At 42.0% G+C, this 21,129-nt stretch overlaps 1 protein-coding gene across 1 annotated transcript; it reads right to left on the bottom strand.

The window, feature by feature from the left end:
* Window positions 1-5,015: 5,015 nt before the first annotated feature.
* LOC134196750 (uncharacterized) lies at window positions 5,016-10,643 on the bottom strand. The gene is made up of 5 exons (XM_062665970.1): window positions 10,587-10,643; window positions 10,408-10,516; window positions 10,224-10,333; window positions 6,660-6,792; window positions 5,016-6,431 (listed from the first exon to the last, which is right to left on the bottom strand). The coding sequence occupies exons 1-5, from the start codon at window positions 10,641-10,643 to the stop codon at window positions 5,185-5,187; spliced, it is 1,656 nt and encodes a 551-aa protein (XP_062521954.1). The 3' UTR covers window positions 5,016-5,184.
* Between the last annotated feature and the right edge of the window lie 10,486 nt (window positions 10,644-21,129).

Below are 21,129 nucleotides of genomic sequence, written 5' to 3'. Positions count from 1 at the left end.
GTAACAGTTCGTACAGACACGCATGCATGCAGGCATCATAAGAGCATCTAATTAACGCTTTACGGGAAGTAAGGATTTAGCTAGGGGCAGTAGGCACGGGTGCTGAGAACGTGCCGCTTTGTGCTAATGTCTTCATATTGGTAACTGGAAAATCAACTCGTGAGAGAGCCGTTGCAAGAATGCAGTTTCATTATATTATGTATTTATCAATTGATTTAATTAAAGTATCAAGAGACTCTATGGTGTCACACAGAGGGGCGCACGCTAAAATACACTCTTTCAAAATATGACAAGGGCGATCTCCCTCGCATGTAGCGCAACTGGGATGCTGCTAGTCTGGATTGTATTATTACACTTTGAAGCAAAACCTATGCGAAGATGTATAGGAAAATGAAATCGGGGTGACTGGTCCCATGCAGTAGCGTTGAGCTAGGCTGAACAAAGTATTACGCGTAGAAACATGCGGCAGAGGCTTGCTGCATGTTTTACAGCGAAGGACGTGCGTAGTACAGCAACATTCACGCTGGAAAACGTTAGACTTATTTTGGGCGATGAATTGTCTTTAGAAATAGAAAAAATTGGCGAGAACACTCGGTCGGTTCTTTGTCGTTTACTTTCGGCTAGTAATAGTATATATGTCTAGACGATTAAAGATGGTCTAAAGGATCACCTAAAGAGATTAATTCCAGGAAACGCTTGCAAGTGACAGAGATAGGATGGGCCTTTTTGGTCACCCCACGAGAGACGGTGATAACCACGCTGTCAAAACTATTCAAAGTCGATTTCGAGGGATGCAAATACAAAATCTATAGCATACAGGAAGGCAAGTACGTTGCATGAGCAATAGTAGGAAGGTATGGGCAAATAATTCAGAACCGCAATGTCCTAAAGTGTGCTCGTATGCATGCACATGCACTGCTGTATTATTGACTCTCATAGACGTATAATTATTTATAAACTAGACATGTTGTCAAATACCTTATAGCACAAAATATGATACCCACGTTTCTCTATACACTTTTGTTTCCCGCAAAAAATGTACAGAAAAAATGTACAGCAAAGAATATCTGGACTTTAGACTACATCAAAGTCTGCACGTCAAAAATCACTATAACGTCACCATTCTTATAGAAATCGCTTTCATCTTGTAACTTCAATCAAATGTCGTACATGGCCGACATTTACATTCAGTAGCTGTGTGTACCTTGATGCGAATGCGGTAGGCTCTTCTAGTCCTTTTATTAGAACATTGCAACGTTAGGTGCTCGATCGTTTGCTTGAAAGGGCGACAGCAGAAACATCGATGATGCATGGTCGGATGGTTGGGAGAAGTGAACAGACCGGTACCGGGGACAAGGGTTGATGGATACGTCGAAGACAAACAGTATCCCGAGCATCCTTTATATTGTACCCTCAGAGGTCGACAGTCGGGGTAGGTAAGCCATCGGGTGTAATCCTGGACTAGACATCTGGGGTAGTGATGACTTGACAGAATCCTCCTGCGGAGAGACGCACGGAAGGCTGTCGTAATTACAGAGACATTCCGAGGCTGCTCAGTTGATTCGGGGGTAGACCGGGTGTTGCCACCGGCGACTGCAAGGAAAGAGTCGAGGTGAACGGCCGATAGGAGTATAACGGTCAACAATCCGCTTGAAATGTGAATAATCATCAAGTGTGGAGTACCAGTCTCAGAGTGACTGTGCCAGGCAATAGGCGACCTCTATATAGCCCAGCGGTCACAGCAGTCAATAGTCTCAATCCCCAAGTTTGTATAAAGCTAGACAAGCATTCTAACCACGCCCGTATCACAACAGATATTGCTCTAGGGGCAGAGTCGTCAGAGAAAGGCGGATAAACTGTAGCGAGAGCAATTCCGAAGTGTTTTGCTTTTGATTCCAGGCGAAGATATAATGCTGATTGTAGCAAAGTAATTACGAGAATGACGGAGACTAGAGCGGCAACAGAAAAACAAGCGATCAACAGTGCCAGGTATATTTAGACATTGTATACACAAGGAACGGTTGCGGCGCACCGAAATTCTAGTAGCAGGGAAGTGGAAAGTACAGCCAGATCTGTAACAAAAATCTCATTACCGGTTGGCGTACATCAGCGGCGGCCTAGCTAGGGTTCTTCCGCCCATCAAACACCCAACTGGGTATGGGAGTACTTTGTATCAACAGAGTTCTCAACCGACTGCTTGACTTTCCAAATCAAAGTAACAACACCAGCTGCAGTTTAGCTAAAATTTCAGAGTGGTAACTTTCTAGGTAAACAGAAATGCGGATCGATGCAGTGTTCATGCATAATTGCATGTACAGTACTATCTGGACACGCAAAATTCAGTTGTTTAGGATACTAGCCAGTAGTTTCCGTGTGAATGTCCTACACTGTCATTGAGTAATAACAATTCTAGCTGCAGAAACCAGAATGCTTGCAACAGATCAAATGACATTTTGTCTATCTATGTATATATGTTGTGTCTCTTGATATCCAGTATTGAAAAAGCCTGCCTGAAACATTAATCAAATCTGTTTATGTACGTAGACTTGTCGGTGCTGTACTACTTCCAAGCTTGTCTGTTTATTGTTGATACGGTATGTTCTTGTTTCACACATTTATTGTCTAGATTTAGATATCCTTGCTTTTCTTATTGGCCAATGTCCCAATCTGGTCAAGTTTCGATAAACTAAGGATTCAGTAAAATATAAGAACTAATGCTGCTAAGTAGCAAGAAACTTGTAGTCAGCAAGTTGTGACTTGATTTAGTTCAAGGGTTTGCTCATTCAGCTCATAAGATTATGAAAGTGGTTGAGACGATCAAATGTGTGTATTGCACGTACTGCTTACTGCTAGACTTAGTGAAATTGTTATGGCAGTTAGAAATACGTAAATTTTAGTAAAGACTTTAAATCTTTTGCTTGAAGCAATTTTGGTGGAGTTATTCTGTGTGAAATCAGAAACCAACATAACTCAGGTTGGTTCAATGGCTAGCATGGCTATCCATTACTGTCGATTTTATTAGAGGATATGGGAAAGTAATTCAGAGCAAAGCAAATGGCCCCTTTACGTAAAAGTAAAGCCTGCATGCATGGTATTAGAGAAATGTTGTTGTACAAAAGTGGGCACACACGTGTCTGGACATACAACACAGTAATGAATGTCTAGACTGCGACGTCGCAAAGTACACGTCCATGGACAATGCTTAACGTCAAAATTCGTTCTATTGAGCCGCATCCTCTAATCAAGTGTCATACATGGCTGACAATAACATTTAGTAGGAACTCGTGCTAATGAAATAGATTTCTCTGCTCTTTTTATTCAAGCAGCAAGCAGCTGAAGGTTTGGTGCTCAGCATGGATCGAGCTTTGACCGGATGACAACAGAAACACGGGTGCTGCATGGTTGGATGATCATGGTACAGAGATGTGCACGTGGCGACACCGTTGAGTGGATACGACAGAGACGAACAATGTCCTAGCTGAGTATCCTCTCAATTTGTGCCCGCAGAGGTTTACAGTTGGGGCGGGTCTAGTACGTCTGAGCGGTCACATCTAGGGTATAGGTAGAGTCCAGACGATTCTTCCTCGGCAACGGAATCTCTTTACAGAGTCCAAACGTTGTTACTAGCTGCCACAAGTAGACAGGTATCGAGGTGAACGGCCAACAATACGTTTGAAATGTCAACAATTATGAAGTGTGCGGTACCAGGTCATGCAAGGACGGTGCCAGGGACATGTAGCGGTCACCTCTAGTCAATCTAACCACGACTGTGTACTACAGATATCGGTTCCAGACAGAGAGTCTTTGGAAAAGAACGGATGTCACAGCTATTGCGCTCTTGAATCGAGGCAAAGATACGTCTAACGCCTACTGTAAGAGACTAATGAGGATTGCATGTCGACAGGAAACAAGGAGAATGACGAAGACTAAATCGGTAACAGAAAAACAAGCCGGTCAGTAGTGCTAGACTAAGTATACCATGTACAGTACACAAAACACAATTGCGGCGCACAGAAATAGCACGGAAATGGTAAGAGCAGCCAAGTCTGGTCACTGTAGGACTTGTTTGCTTACCAGCATGAATTTCTTCCGGTCAAACACCCAACTGGGCAGTGGGTGTAGCTCTTGTCTACACGGATGCGACAATAATTGTGAAACATGATTGGAAGTTTGATATGGATGCTACTGGTTAGTGTACTAAACGAGTAGACTCTGGCTGGTGCCAATTATCCGTGTGGATACTTGCAGTCACAACTAGGACGCCATAGTTCTGTTTTACTTAGAGATCAATTACACCAAGGACTAGACTAGACTAGAATGCTGGCAACAGACCAAATAAAATGCTGTACACACGTGTCACACATTGAAACTTGAAGTCGATCCAGTTTTGGAAATAGCAAACTGAAACCTTGACATCAGCAGATGATGAAATCTGTTTATGTAAGCTTGTGAGCACTTCCTCCACTCTTGTCTGTTACGTTATTATTTCACATTCTTGCTTGTCTTCTCATGCCTCTCAATCTGGTCAAGCTCAAGGAAGCCAACGATTCAACTGAATGTACGAACAACGCTGCTAAATAGCAAGATGTACTTCTACACAGAAACGCTGTAACTTGATTCACTCTGAACTGTGCAGGGGTTCGTTTTTGCAGTTTGTAAGATGAAGAACCTATCAAGGTTATCACAAGCTTGTGCTTGCATTTCTCTCTAACTGGTAATAAGCTCAACAAGTACCACAGAATTTGGAACTTTCGATCAAGTGTGAGCGATCATACCTGATGAATCCACTACCCACTGTGCAAGTCACTACTCAACTGTGCAAGTCCCATTGATGTAAGATGCGCATGAGTGCGCGTGCACTGAGTATTTTTCTGCACCTCATTGATTGCCTTGCTTGAAAAAGTTACTGCCCATCAATACGTAAAATTGCAACAAGTCTATCTGACCATGCAAGTCATTAAGGTCTTCAGCTACAACCGATCAGAGCTTACACACATTGGAATGACAATCCAATCAAAATTTCAACCAAGCCTCACAATTGTTCAAAATCCATGTACTGACATGAACGCCACCACAACGACAAACCAAATATAGCAAGCAATATCAAGTCAATATCAAGTGTCCGACTTCCACCTACAGATGTGCATTTCTTAACAAACAAAACAACCTCAATTGCCCAACACGCTACAGCATCTGATAGCTATCCAAAAACACATGTTGACATCGAACAGTGAGGTGGTCAGCAGCCCCAGCCAGTAGTCCTTCCAACAAACCAGCATCACCGCGACAGCGTGATAATATGGAGCACAGCCACTCATTAAGTGCACTGTCGTTAACGGTTCCCGACTCTTTTTCCAGTGCAGGTTGTGCTTGATAAACAGCAGATAAGATTGAAATGAGCTTCCCAGAATATGCGGTTGCAATTTGCAGTTCGTCCTCTTTCTTATCGCAAGCATCAGAGAGTGTTGTAAAAACTATTGGCAACGAGCAGTCAGTCAAACAATCGCGCAGATCATCGAGTTCCTTCCTTAGCTCGTCGACATGTCGATATGCGTCTCGCAACATCCTGTCGCAAACGTTTCGGAGCTTCTCATAGTTTGACATCTCATTGAAATACGTATTCAGAATATCAGATGTCACTTTCGGTAAACTCTTCATTTCCTGCCTCATATGATCAAGCTCCTCAGGAAACTTTTCGCGTAACATCTCTGCAATCGAACGAGTTTCAGTCCTCCCTTGTTTGCTGTTCCAAATGGTCTTCACAACTTTCTGTTTTGAAAGCCAGTCTCTTTCAATCGGTTGCTTTTTGTATTCTTGAAAATGTTCAGGCCTGAAACATGACAAGAAGTGCTTTGCCTGCCACTTCAATGAGTCGTATGCACACGACTTCATACGTTTTGTCCATCTTTTGCGACAGCATGCTACAAGGAACGTTTGGACGTTTCGATTATGAGTCAGGTATTCTTCAGTGAATGCACCTTGAATAGCATAAGATTTATCCAAACAGTAGCTTGCATCTAGCATCTCTTGCTCTCCCCAAAATATCTGTCCAATCAGAGATGCAACGTTCTGGCAATGTTGCCACAAGTTGTACAATGGTGTTGAAACCATTTTTTCCATTTCTTTCACCACAAAGCGAAGCAACTTGGAAAGTGTGATGTAATATGAAGGTACTGGAGATAAGAGTACATCAGCATTTATATGAGCACGTCTCACCATAAATTCCTTATATTTCTCCCACATTTGATATGCTTCAGATCCCTTCAACATCACTCCCAATTTCTCAGTACACATTTCGACTGCTTCAATGCTGTGCAAAATTGTCCATGATCTTGACGGTAGTTTGTCATCAGGAGGAGGGTGAATGGTAAGTAGCTCAAGCCGCATGAAAAAATGATAAGAGAAATGTGCAACCAACGTGGGAATATCAGCTGAAAGAAAATTATAATGAAAAAATCAGTGAGTGGGTAAAGTCTTCACGTATGAGTGTGCAGTAAGGAGATGGATGATTGAGTTGTGTGTGTGTGTGTGTGTGTGTGTGTGTGTGTGTGTGTGTGTGTGTGTGTGTGTGTGTGTGTGTGTGTGTGTGTGTGTGTGTGTGCATATGACATGCATGATGTCTATCTAGAATACAAACTATTTGCAACACAACTAGCTACCTTCAGCACTTGGTAATGTCTCTCCCACTGGATCACTTTCGACAAGAAGCAAGTGTCTTCCTGTCACATTAACAAACTCTTCTAGAGAAGAACGATTGTCCTCAAAGTTCTCCATCCACACTACCTTGATGTCCTAAACAAAAATGTATAAAAGAGAAACACAGATGTACTACATGCAACTAGATATAGGCAGACATTATTGATTATGGGTACACAGACACTTAGTCTCATATGGCCAGCCAGACCTTTGGAGTACGCAGGGTGGATAAAATCAGATGGGAGAAGGCCTGGCCACTATCACTGGGTCTGTGTGAACAATTGGAATGTTACGTGAAATGACGTCATCAAGCTAGAAAAGTAAGCAGCTACAGCTGAGAATCGAGAAGTCTGACAATTCGTGGCACACCGGCCAATTGAATCTCGAAACAAGAATTTTGTTAGAGAAGGTTGAATGCCTGGCCCTGTGAGGTAGTAGTTGACTGGATATTGCACGCCATGAATAGACTACGTGCTCTGTAGAGGCATCATGAAACTTGGTAACCTTCGTCTGTTACATGGGTCCTCCACCTTCATCTATTACTTCAACCGTCATCATCATCATCATCATCATCATCATCATCATCATCATCAAAGAACACCAAGCTGCAATCAAACTCTTGACCCTGTGTGACAAAGTTAGAAAGCTGAAAACAACGAGGTAGGATTAGAGTAAAATGAAGCTCGAAGACGACAACAGATGGACATTGTTCACCAATAAGTATTGTACGGCCTCTAGTGTGCTGGTTCCTTCTCCCCTAGCATACTCCCTTGAAGTGTCAAGCAAACGTCAGACGTTGTTGCTAGCTATGACACACAAACTAGGAGTACTGTCTGTTGCAAAGAATGCTTTCTGCTGGCTGTTCTCTAGCAGTGGCCATGAGTAGTCTCAGCTAACGTTTGCATAAGTATGGCCACCCTGTAGCTACAAGCTGTCCTTGTAATTCAATACAATAATGTGCCAAGGTCATACCTCTTACACTAATACCTTGGTTATCCGGCCCTAGAAGTTTTGGGCACGTCGATCTACTGGGCAGTCCCAGCGATCATGTGAGAAAACGTTTCACATGAATGCACATGCATGATTTTGCATCCACAGAAATGGCGACCAGTAACCGGAGGCAGTCTGTCCTTACACTTGAGAACAAGATAGAAATCATAAGAGAAATCGAGAAAGGCAAGTCTCAACGTCGTGTAACTGAGATTTTTGAACTGCTGAAGTCAACTGTTGGAGACATTTGGAAAGATTGAGAAGATCAGTTGCCACATGTTCGGGGTAGAGGATGCCAACTGTCGCCAAGCGGAGGTGTATTGTATGCGGATCACAGTTTCCTCTCTTGAATGATGCGCTATTGGTGTCGTAATTGACCCTCTGAGATATGGATATTTCCCAGTTACGGACAGTGCCCGGTCCCAAGGGGCCCGGATAACCGAGGTATTAGTGTACTCCCAATCTGAAAGGTGATTGGGCAAACCAACATTCGGCCGTGGTATGCAGGGTTCGAAAAATCCAGTCGCCAAGTCGCCATATGGCGACCACTTCTAGTTGGTTGGCGACTAAACGAGCAGTGTGGTCGCCAGTTTGGCGACTAGAAATATTTGGTATTTTTTTGGTCTTTTGTGGCAGAGGCTCTTGTATGTGAATCACCTGCTCAGCAGATATGTTTTGCGTTACAATATGTTGCCACTTTCTAAGTCCACCATTTCGTGGCACACTGCAAAGTAGGCTGTCTACTGAGCACCTTTGTACATATCGCGTAACAACGTATCACCTAGCAATCTATTGCGACTTGTTGCTATTCTCTGGTTGACCATCATTTTACGGACTTTACTGCCTGTACCAATCTCATTGGTCTCTGCCATCAGCTCCAGACAAACTCAACTAAAGACATGCAGGGGCGTTTAATTTTTCAAACAATCGCAGTCACTCCTATTCTTCATACCCTACACCAGCAAATCCAAGTCAACAGTTTTATCATCAATGAGACGCCATTGCGCAGCAGCTTCTCCCGAATGAAACACGAAATCTGCAGTCAATCGTAGTTGAAGGTGATGGCAACTCCCTATTTAGATCCTTTCCTACGCAGTTAAAAAAACGAAGAATCTGACCATCTTCAATTAAGACAAATGAAAACTATTACGTAGATCTTTGCAAACGGCAGGCGTCAGAAGTGGTAAAACAAACAGTTTTTTTTTCACAGCAAGCTGCCTGAGTGTCTTTCTATCAGAAGAACTACCAGGTACATCCACAAGCTCGTACATCTCCTAGTGCTACTAGGAAAGTCCGTTCAGACAAAAGTTTCTGCATGTCCAGTTCTGAAATCTAGACGTTGAATGATGCCACGTGCTATTGAAGCGCTACAATAACAAAAGTTTATCACTTGTGTTCCACAGATTAGCACAGCTAGCCATAGGATGTACTGTTCTCAACAACAATAGTGGCACTGAGCCATAAGAGAAGAAACACTCTTATCTACTCAACCAAAGAATGCTCATGTCTATTGGATGGATTGCCAGGATGTCGATGTGATGACAAACCACATTTTTATTTGGTTGTAGCTATACAATTAGTTGAAAGTTAGGATAAAATATGAATACTCATAGTATTACATAGAAAGAATCCCAAGCATAATACTGTAGATTGATGTGTTTACTTGCTATCTACAATATTCATCCAACGTTACTGTAAATTCCTACGTAGGTCTTAATTTAATGTCAAACATGATAATCTGGGAAAGGGTCTCAACAGTGATATTAATGACTTCTTTACTTCTGGAATCTCTGACCTAGAAATTAGTGAAAGTTTGGCGACCAATCGTTCCTCTACATGGCCAAACTGGCGACTAGATTCAAACACATTTTTCGAACCCTGGTATGGTACATGAAAACCCTGCAATAGTAACCAGACCTCCCAGTCTTCATGTAGCCATTCTGTCCGAAGGTCTGACCATGTGAGACTAACACACTATTAACGATACCCTCTTGCTAAACTTGCTGTCCATTCGTGTATGGACAAAACAGTCGGACTACTTATCTATGACAGTATTCTCAAGCTGTAGTTACTGACTGGTCTGTGTAAATGCTCTAAGAATATTGCGACACTAAAAGCATCCAGACATTCCTGTATGGTTATATGATGTCTATACTAGTAATTGAAGCTGTCTTCACACTCTCGGTTCCACAGCTATGAATTACAAATTTAGATGCTATTTTTTCTTAAGAGAGGTACTTGTAAAATCTATCTAAAATCATACAAAGCGACTGTCGTTTCATGTGACGGTTACTTACTTATAGTCTGAATTTGTTAAAGTACAGTAACGACAGTATACGGGACATAGATATCATTCATGGCTATGTAATGTAAGGTTTACACACACACACACACACACACACACACACACACACACACACACACACACACACACACACACACACACACACACACACACACAAGTAATACACCACTAAATCCTAAAATAAATATTTCACAACAATCAATTAATTAAAATAAAATGGTAATATACTAACCCCTTTATCTGGCTGATATCCCATAATCTTGAAAAGCGATTTCTGTACATTAAAGTCTGGCATGTGCAAAACCCCACGCATATTGTATGGCCGGATGACCGCGTCAACCACTGCGAAGAATACCGACAGCAGGTGATATGCAAGCAGGTGATATGCAAGCAACATACGGGAACAAATGTCCAACCTGCTAGAGCCCGTGGATGTCCCTGTTTCTGCACGCATTGGTAGACAGTTGGGCGTACACGGCGAATGAACCGCGTGTATCCGGCTGGAAACGCATTCTTAATCGCGTCCTGTATATGGTGCACGTGGTTACCTTGTGCAACGGCAACGGTGGCGTAAGTTGCTGATTGAAAGTCTTACCAGGTCGTCTTCAAGAGTTTCGCCACAATACTCGGCGTCCGTCGTGATTGACGACATTTTGAGTCCAAGTCAATTGATATTAAAAGAAGTCACGTGATCAGGTAAGACGATGCTTGCACTACACTAGATCTAGTGGCGATAGTGATTGTGCTGTACTTGTGCTAATAACAGGAGATTCGATTTTTTTGCGTTTGTTTGTGTGTAGGTAGATCTAGGCAGGCAAGTGCTTGCAACATGACAAGGTCAATCGATCTGTAGATATCTATCAGAAACACGGTCAGAGTTTGGAAACAATTTTTAATACTATTATGTTTTCAAGATGACTGTGAGTAAATAAAATAAACTGTACTGTACCTAGACTAAAAACTTCTAGAATTTTGTAGATCTGGTCTACTACTAATTAGCTAATAATCTAATAATATTTATTTCTATCGCATCACACACAGTAATGCAGTTCCCACTTGGGGGCATACTAACACACGTACAATACACAGCTAAATACAGTAACAACACAAGACAAACTAATTCATTTACTAGTACTAACCCGCCTGGATAGTGTAGAGCGTACGTTGCTTGACAATTTGTTTCCTCTAGTAACACAAACGTTAGACAAGCTGTCTACCCAATTAATTTTGTAGTGTGTGTGACAGTGCATGGGTCCAAATTTGAAAACACACTGGAGTCGTACCTCTCGCTGCGCTTTCCCGGATACTCGTCTGTAGAGTCTCTGGTCTAGGATTCCGTGGCGTCTCTGCTAACATTCTATTTAGGTCATTACAATTTCGGGGTTTTACTTGTAAACAAAGTAATTATGTATTTTTAATTTATCGAGTGGTATTTGCAGGTTCACTGTCCTTAAAAGCGTAATTTTTCTAGTAGTGCACCCTAGTAGCTACTAAGTAGGCTTGACGACGCGACATTGGGTTGGTAAGGCGGTTATCTCGAGTACGAATATGAAACGTTTTGCATTTAGCTAATGTTCTGTCCTCAAACTGTGGCATTACGTTAGCCCGCACATGCGTATATATTATTGGGTCGTTGCAATGCACTACTGGCGTGTCGAGGTTCTTCAAATGTTTTCCCACCTATTACGGTATAGGTTTGTATGTTTATCACAACTAGATATGCAAAGTAAAGTCTGCAGTGATTCAAAAACAAATCACAAGCTGTGTTAGTGTGTAGACACTTAGACAGTAAGCGTGTTTATTCCTATGTACCTCTTACTTTTATCGAGTTATCAGGCGACTTGTCAACTAGCTATGCATTAAAACTTGGTCCCCTACGGAGCTGGCAATTCTGTTAGAGAGCTTAATTGGTCTAACTGTTTCGGCCGTTTCATTGTCGTAGTTTTGGCCGTTTTGTCGGTCGGAATGTGTTGAAGGCACGACTGCGTGTTATTTTTAGGTATCGTTTTGTGTCTGTCAACAACAGAGGCCATTGTAAATTTAATTAGTCGGATGTTGGGTACAATGGCACTCGTTGTTTCACGACAGCATGCATACCTAGAGGAGACCGTTCGGGGCAAACTTCTCATGAATCTGTTTGTGCATGCATGTACAGCATGCCTCGTACAATACCAGAACCTCTCGCGCCGTCGTGCCCAGTTCCCGTATAACACGACACCTCCGGAGTTGCACGACCGCGCGAGACGGTCTTGTACGAGGCTACATGCATGCATAGAACTCTAGCATTCGTTCCTTCTTATCACGACCACTAATATTTGCTGCCTTTTATGCTATTTTTTAGAACATTAGATGGTGAGGACTGGTACTTTGATCTATTGCCTTACAAGACTGTCTAACATTCAAGCAAACATATCTGTCGCCTAATTTCAGAGTGCAAATCAGATGCTATATTGGTACTTGCTTTTTATTGTCTAGATACACGTTACCATGACCCTAGTCCCTTGCTGCGTTCGATTTGCTCTTGCTGGGCGATTTCTTGGTTCCATAAGTAAGCGATCGACTCATGCATGTAATCGTTTGCTGCTGTCACATGCAGAAGGTCGTACAAAAGCCTTCTTTACTTTGCATGTGGACCCGCGTGGCCAACGACAACACGGTCGCTTTGAACTCTTCAATCTGGTATGATTTTGATGCGGTTGCATGGTCTTGTCACTTTGATAGCGACAGCACAGTTTGCATTCTATCTCTCTAGATGCTGCATTTCGATCGATACACTCGTTTTGCACAAATTAAGATCGAATCTCGGTTAGGATCGTCTGTTGCAGAAAGCATGGTTATACATTCAAACGACTGAGGCAATTTCAGCTGCAATTACGTCGAAGTTGACCGTCTGATAAGATGCACGTGCGCAGACTGCATGTGTCATTCTATGACATGTGGCAAAGGTTTCAACAGAAATTTGACCTAACGTATTACTAGGCAAGTTGCAAAGTATAGCACAGCAAACGAACCAAATACTGGTAACCGATTTCACGGCAAGGGACAGATTTCGACCGTAAAACGTATCGACTAATCAATTACTAGGACATGCATGCAAGGAGTCTACGCAAAGTGGTGCATGCAGGAAAGAGAGAAACCGAGTAGCATATAGAGCCAACGCAATGGTGCTTGAAGTAGTAACAACTGGAGGCAAAAACTTGGCGACGGAATCTCTAGGCTTGAGTGTCCAGTCGGTTGTCGCTCAGCCTACGGAATCATTTGCTCTATATCTAGGCGCGTTTGTTGCATGGATTGACTGGAAGTTCGATGTCATCACACGTACAAATCTGAGAGACAGTGAATGATGCATATCCGATTTGCTCGGATGTGTCTAGAGTAGTCACATGCGAAACGATAGTACGAAATGAAATGGCAGCAGTGCAAAATACGTGCTGTCTCAGAGAACTTGCTTCATGGCAGGAAAGGCAAAACAGGACTACAGTACAAAGAATTGAAATTTTAAATTGTCTATAGTTGTTAGAGTTTGCCTGTTTGCTTGCTTGCTTTGTGTGTGTGTGTGTGTGTGTGTGTGTGTGTGTGTGTGTGTGTGCGCGCGCGCCTGTGTGTGTGTGTGTGCGCGTGCGTGCGTGTGTGCGTGTGTGTGTGTGTGTGTGTGTGTGTGTGTGTGTGTGTGTGTGTGTGTGTGTGTGTGTGTGTGTGTGTGTGTGTGTGTGTGTGTGTGTGTGTGTGTGTGTGTGTGTGTGTGTGTGTGTGTGTGTGTGTGTGTGTGTGTGTGTGTGTGTGTGTGTGTGTGTGTGTGTTTATGTCTATTTGTCTGTTCGTTCGTGAGTTGTGTAAATCTCTTATTTAATTAGTGTGTGTATGTAGTGATGCATGAATGCAACGTAAGTGAACACGACGTAAACTCCCAGCGGGCATTTCGATCCCTCTATTGCATTAATTGTCAAAGTAATGTAAGTATACAATCTAAACCTAAGTGCATGGGCGCTTTGCAACGACCACCTCATCAATTATTCCAAGTTGCAGTTACGTTTGTGCGTGCAATCTCTAAAGCAAATTTTGAGACCATCTGTTGTGCTGCAACTTTTAACATTCAGGAAGTCACCTATACCACGTTCACACTGTAGAGACTTCAGAATCAAGCCAGATATGGTAGAAAGTGATCTAGATGGCAAACGAGGTCTTTGGCAAGTATTTTTAGTAGAGTAAAGCATAATCGACATCTTGAAGAAATTTGTCTGTATGGCCCAGCTCGGTTCTGAAGTTGCTAGTGTATAAACACGGTACTTCGACTATCACACCACGAGACTGATAGCAAATCTAAGATCCATTGATCAAGTTCCTCTAAAGTCATTGTTGGCATTTGAATTTACTGAGCTTAACCTGCGGTATCATAGCTATCGTAGAGTGAGCATTTCTGAGACTTCTAAGTTAGGACACTTGCATGTGACAGAGCTTTACAAAATATATGGCTCGTTTTCTTGATGAAGATTTGCTGTGTGTATACGTACACGATCTGCGTCTAGCAAAGCGTATTTCGGGTTTGCTGCTAGAACGCAAGACGAGTGAACATGAAAATCACTGTGAGAATGGCTGCATGGATAGTTGGTTACCTACATAGAATTTACGTGAACTAAACAAACACTTGCATCGTTAAGGTCTTCTATTCGAACAGCATTTGTCTATACATCAATCATACTATATAGCTACAAAGACAGATGTCTCACCTAGAGCTCATTCCATGTCTAATAAATCTGTTATCTAAGCATACTAACCACGTACACATCGAGCATCAGTCTAAATTTCTGTAAGGTTAATTCACTGTTGGCGACATGGCTGGCAGGAGCATCTAGTGGCTGCTTCCACGGTGACGGTATGGTAGAAGGGAGTTCCGTGTTTGACGCACAATAGACTAAACGTCAACAACCTCGATTTCAACTGAAAGCAACAACGACACATTCGCTTTTGCAAGCTGTACTGCGTCCCACCCGATTGGAGGATGGGCACCGAGGAGGAACGGCAGCTTCCTCTGCACGCCGAGATGTGAACCGGGCGAGGACTGCATCCTGGATGAAACAGAGTCAATTTGTACTTGCTTAGGAGACACGTCGCTCTAGCTCGTTTTGGTTCGTTTGCTATCGTTTTGACGTTGCCACTCGTTTTTGACTTTTGAGAAGATGAAGTTGCTACTTCTGAATCACCCGAAGAGTTGGTCTGAGTTGAGGCGACAATCTCCTTTTCAATTGGTCGTATTTCTGACGACGACGAGAGGCAGATGAAGGAGAGAAAGAGGAGGCAAGTTGCCACTGTAGACAGACAGTGCATTGTACTTTCGTGAAATGAGACTGAAGCTCTTCTGTAGTTGCAGGAACTTATGTACGCAGTGACCTGAGGGTCCGGAAACACAACGTCTTTAAAAATGCAATTCAAATAAAGAATCCATTAGCAAAATTTTGTATCACGTGACTTGCAGGAAGGTAATGCGGTGGTACGATTAGTGCATGTCGAGGTCTAGAAATGAGCCGGAGAGAAAACCTGTTTAGAATTGTAGGAATTTTGTCTCTGTTTGACGTCGTGGTCACGAGATGTACGACTTTGACGGTTTCCATCCTCTGCAAGGTTTCTACAAATTGTATTATTGATAGATATCGGAGCTAGTTTCGCAGTCACGCACGTGTTCAGAAAATTCTAGCTAACCAATGGCCTAAACATAGCAGTTAACTAAATCGCTCAGCGGCATGACAGCTAGAGTCGATTCTTGAATGACAAGAATACTGCTCAGTCAGCCGGTCTTAATTGATTGAATATTTGGGGTGTAAACCGCGTCTCGTGCAGCTTTGACCATCTGGTACATGCAATTAGCACATTAATTACTCTAAGTTTGATCGTCAGTCGTGGCATTTTTCTGCTTCACATGTAATGTGCTCTAAGACTCTAGATTTAGTGCTCTATGGCTTTTAGCTTACTTAGACATTGAAAATAGCTAGATTAACTTAAGCAAAGTGTTCTTGAATGTCGAAAAAATTCGGATGCTTGGGTGGTGTGCTGTTTTGTTTCTCTATAGGTTTTGTATTTAGAATTACACTTGCTAGATAATAGTTACGGTATTATCTAGTTTCTCTACCAATTCCTAGAAAACACTAGACATATTTTCATTTGGTTGTTGCTGTTGCTAATTTGTTACAAAGCTCTATCTGAGAAGCTGTAGAAGCCTACACAAGTGAACTAGTATGGTGTCTTTTATGCTATTTTCTTAATTAATTAATTATGCGTTGAAGCTTTATGCTTGGAGACGTACTGTCTGCACGATAAGCATGCAGATAAGTATCAACGAACCATATTGTCAAGCTTCTGCTCACATTACTGCAGATCAGCCAGTAAGTTGCAAACTTCGAGTGAAAATTGATATGCATTGTTTTGCTACCCACACGTGGTGTGATCGAAATACATAGACAAAGAGTTGAATCGTTATCAACCCATTGTTCTTTTGTTCCTACACGTTATGAATAGACATCTTGTTACGTTTATATTTGCATGACTCTCTTGCAGGTGTGAGTTGATCGACACACAATTCTTCTGCACACATAATTCTTCTGGTCAGTATAGTATGACTGAAACTCAGTTTCTCATGTTGAGTCTATAGATAGACTTACCTAACAGCATAAAATCCTGATATTTAGATATATACATATATTCTAGGACGTTTCAATTAAGTTCATTAAGTCATAATATTAGATTACAAAGTATCTGTTGTGTTCAGATCTATTACAAACATAGATACAATCAATATCAAACAGCTGATGAACAGCTGTGTTTGATGATGGTGATGATGATGATGATGATAATGATGATGATGATGATGATGATGATGATGATGATGATGATGATGATGATGATGATGATGTGGTGGTGGTGGTGGTGGTGGTGGTGGTGGTGATTGATTTGTAACAACCAGAAAGACATGTCTGGATTGATGACTGATCATGCATAAATATCACATCCAAATACTATGCATTCATAATCAGACAGCATGGAAAGATCTTATACTTTTTACATTTAATTATTTTATCTTTTTATATCACACTATTAATAACTAGGGTAAAATGCTGTCAGTGTATGTTGCTAACATGTACGGTGCTATCATGTATGGTGCCATCATGTATGGTAGAAAGACTTAGGTAGACTACCACTCTATGCAACCGCAAACTGCAAAAGGGGAGGAGCAAGCGAAGTGCCAGTGAGCGAAGAGCTGCTACGGCTTCGTAGAGGTCAAGGAGAGCTCGGTAGTCATAGTAACTTGCCATTAGAATGTTTAGGTAGATTTTTTGTTTACAACGAAATATTAATTAGCCGAGGTGACGGATCTCTAGCAAGCAATACAGTGTAGCTACCTAGTGTGCACGTAAGTGTGGTGGCTGTCCGTAGATTTGCTGCATCATTTGCAACAGATGAATGGACAGACACAAGTAGACATACGTGGCACGGTGCAGCATAGTAGTCGAACGACAAAGGGATCAATCCAGCCTAGGCTAGACTGATCCAATTACTGCTGGGTTTACTTTTTCTCTGCTTGTCTTTGAGTCTGACACTAGATTGACCCACAACAATGGGAAAAACAAGCAGTTGCAAAATTTGAAAAAGATCGTTGTCAATGGAGTGGCAGTGGGAGAGTGACGGGTAGTTATTAGAGTAGGTTTATAAATAACACGGATAGTCTAGAAATTATCCGGGCAATGAGGTATCGGACCTTAGCGCACGCTTACAGCTTTCTTTCTATGCCGCGGGGAGATGACCGGCTGGACTCTCGAGCCTAGCGTTTACGCTACTTGAGGCGGATGGAGACGAGACATTTATCTACTAGAGACTTGAACAAGAAGAAAAGGTGCAATACAATTGCTAGCTATGACGTAGATTACAGTGAGCTGTAGAACCTAGGAATCGTAACTACAGTATGCACTCATTAATTAATATCAACTTTATGATAGATCGTGTTGCTAAAACGTATGACTGTATTATGGTCTGTTTGCGGTAACATATTTTCAAATATCTGAAAGTGGATTAAGATAAATCCTGTTTGTTGTTCTCTAACGTTTATGTAGTATCTAATTAAAATTGTTACAAAGTAACTATTAGCATAAACAAATTTGAAATCTGTGTTCCTCTTTGTTAATTGTCTTGTTTATTATTTTCTCTGTTTTACATTGAAGCTAAACCAGTGAAAGTTTACTCACAACTAGTACATACATGTACATCTAATGAAAAGAGATTTGCACATACAGACTTTTCATTTATGAAGGAGCCTCTTACTCTATGACCCAATGTGTGTAGTGCAGGAGTGGGACAGTCGAACTCATTCCATTGGAGATATACATATCAACATACTTGATTCTTTATTTTTTTTTTTGTTACTTGCTTTGCAGTTTTGTCTGTTTGTCTGTCCGTCTGTCTGTCTGTCTGTCTGTCTGTCTGTCTGTCTGTCTGTTTGTATTCTGTCTGTGCAGTTTTGTTTGTCTGTCTGTCTGTCTGTCTGTTTGTCTGAATTAAGGAAATCAAAGCCATTTATCATCGATTTTTGGGTTTTCACGGGCAAGAGCTGATAGAGTTGCGTGATCAAATTCATAGTAATGCACAACAGTCTAACAAGAAAGGAGAAGATCAGAAGAGAAAAGCTGCCCTCTGTCTTGTGAAGTGTGGTGAGCTTTCAAGAGCAGCAAGAATTTTGGCTAGTCATGGCTTGGCCCCTCCTTCAGAGGAATTAATCCAATGGTTGAGGGCTAAATACCCTGCTTGGAAGATGAGTTTGAATCTTTCTGGTGTTGACGATGTTTCTTCTGTCTAACTGAAGAAGTCTGTATGTCTTGAATCATTGAGGAAGAGTTCACGAGGAACGGGAGCCGGTCCTTCTGGATGGCGGTTTGAACATCTTAGAGTACTTCAAGACAACGTCTCAACCAGTGACCTTCTGTTTTTGCTATGTTCACTAATAGCTAAAGGCAAGGTACCACTCTCTGCAGTACCCCTGTTGTCATGCTCTTGCCTAATTGCATTGCCCAAATCGAATGGTGACGTAAGACCTATTGCTATTGGGGAGACTTTAAGGAGATTGACTGCCAAAGCCATTTGCTCCAGCTACGATTGTCATTTTCCACCTATTTTGAGCCAATTCAACATGGAGTAGCTACTCCTTGTGGAGGGGAGCTATTAGCACATCATGTCACCTTGTTATTAGATGGAAATTTGGATCTATCTTTGTTGAAGACAGATATATCCAATGCTTTCACTTGCATCTCTAGGCAACATTCTCTCGACAAGGTAGCAGAAAGTTTTCTGAGCTTTATCGTCTCACGTGCCAGATGTACAGTAATGCTAGCTCTCTCATATATGTCAAGGGCAGTGACGTTGTCATTGTTAAGTCAGAAGAAGGAGTACACCATGGAGATCCCCTTGGCCCTTTCCTCTTCTCTGCAGCTTTGCAACCCATTTTGGAGTCTCTACAGGAAAATCATAACAACCTGACCGTCCTCGCCTACCTAGATGATCTCTTTGTAGTTGGTAAGTTTGCTCGTATGCAACCATTCATATCTGACCTTCAGTCATCACTCAAAAGATGTTGGTTTAATAGTTAACGAGAAAAAGTGTGAGTTGTTTAATATGTCAGATTCTGTACAATCTTTTGGTTCTGTTCCTGTGGTCTCACATGACACAGAGATTCTAGGGATTTCCATCTGCTGCCACCAGTTTGTGCAAACCAGATGCTCCGAGATTGCTAATTTAGGTCACGCTCTTTGCTCAGAGCTCGTAAAGTTGAGGTGCCCTCAGAGTGCAACTCTCTTGCTAAGATTTTGCCACGTGACTCTGATGAACTACTTAGCTAGATGTGTGTCTCCTTATTTTTTTGAATATGCTGCGAAACTACATGATGCCATGACCTGGTCTACCTTTGTCCAGATACTGGGCTTAGACTCTGTTGATGATTTCACCTGGAATCACGCCTCATGAAACATCAAATTGGGTGGGTTTGGCTTATCTGAAGTCAACAAGAGTAAATGCTCGGCATACGTCTCTTCATGGGCTCAATCTGTCACAGATTTGCCTAATCGCTTTTCCTCACTTTCAGAACGTATTCAAGATCTGGTGGAAAATGATTCCACATCCTCTTCACTTGGCTTTGACATTCATTCAGCTGTCAAGTCCTTGCTTCCAGTTAGATTAGGAGATGATGAAACACCGAAGCCTTAATCATTGTCAACCCTTTCACCTACAAAGGTTAAGATTCAGCAAATCTAATCTCAGAAATGGGCCTATTGAGTGCAGCTCATTGTCTGTCTTCTGCACCTCACAGAAGGGATGCTGCAAGATTATGTTCTGCTCAGGGTAGGGGGTCTGGGGCTTGGTTAGAGGCCTTACCATCCTCAGATCGATAGGTAGGTATGCACTTATTACAAGGGATTTCGTTTAGCATTCTTTCTGAGGCTCGGTCTACCAATGCCTTTTAAGTTATGCATAAACAAATGTGAATGTGGAGTAGAACTGGATGGAACTGGGTATCATCTTCTCACCTGCAAGTTGGGCGGAGGACCAGTCTGGCAACAGGATTCTATAGTGTCAGGATGGTGCAGTTGTTTGAACGAGCTCCAACTGCATCATCGCAAGGAGCCAAGAGAACAATATACAGAATCTGAGAATCGTCCTGATATTTTGATGTACGATGAATCAAGCACAGAGTTGGACGTAAGCATGGCTTACCCTTTGAGCAAAAAAATTCTAAATAGAGCATCTAAAGAGTCAAGCTATGCAGCTGAGAGGCGTGAGATGAGAAAGAAAAGCAAATACGAAGCTCTGTCAGTTCAGGATGGCACGACACCTAACTTAGTTCGTCTGGTCTTTGAACACTTTGGGTTCTGGAGTCAGGAGGCTGATAACTTTCTGAACTCACTCTCGAAGAAATCAAAAGATTTGGAAGGCAGAAGTACTGAAGCCGACTTTGGGACGAGATGGTGTAGACAGATTTCTATAATTATCCAGAGATGTAATGCTAGAGATATTAAAGAAGATAAGTAGATTGCATGTAGGTAAGATAGATGATTTTTTCTTTGATGTAGATATTCAGCACTATCTTCATTAGGATAATAGCTATG

This window comes from Corticium candelabrum, chromosome 21 (genome assembly GCF_963422355.1).
Source record: "Corticium candelabrum chromosome 21, ooCorCand1.1, whole genome shotgun sequence".
NCBI lineage: Eukaryota > Metazoa > Porifera > Homoscleromorpha > Homosclerophorida > Plakinidae > Corticium > Corticium candelabrum.
Note: the sequence above shows the minus strand (reverse complement) of the source record. Positions and strands in the feature narration are given on the sequence as shown.

Excerpts from the sequence above, each read along its gene's own strand:
- LOC134196750 (XM_062665970.1), bottom strand. The coding sequence starts at position 10,643 with ATGTCGTCAATCACGACGGACGCCGAGTATTGTGGCGAAACTCTTGAA. Across the intron at positions 10,334-10,407 it reads ACATCCACGGGCTCTAGCAG|TGGTTGACGCGGTCATCCGG; the intron begins GTTGGACATTTG and ends TATTCTTCGCAG. Across the intron at positions 6,432-6,659 it reads GACATTACCAAGTGCTGAAG|CTGATATTCCCACGTTGGTT; the intron begins GTAGCTAGTTGT and ends ATTTTCTTTCAG.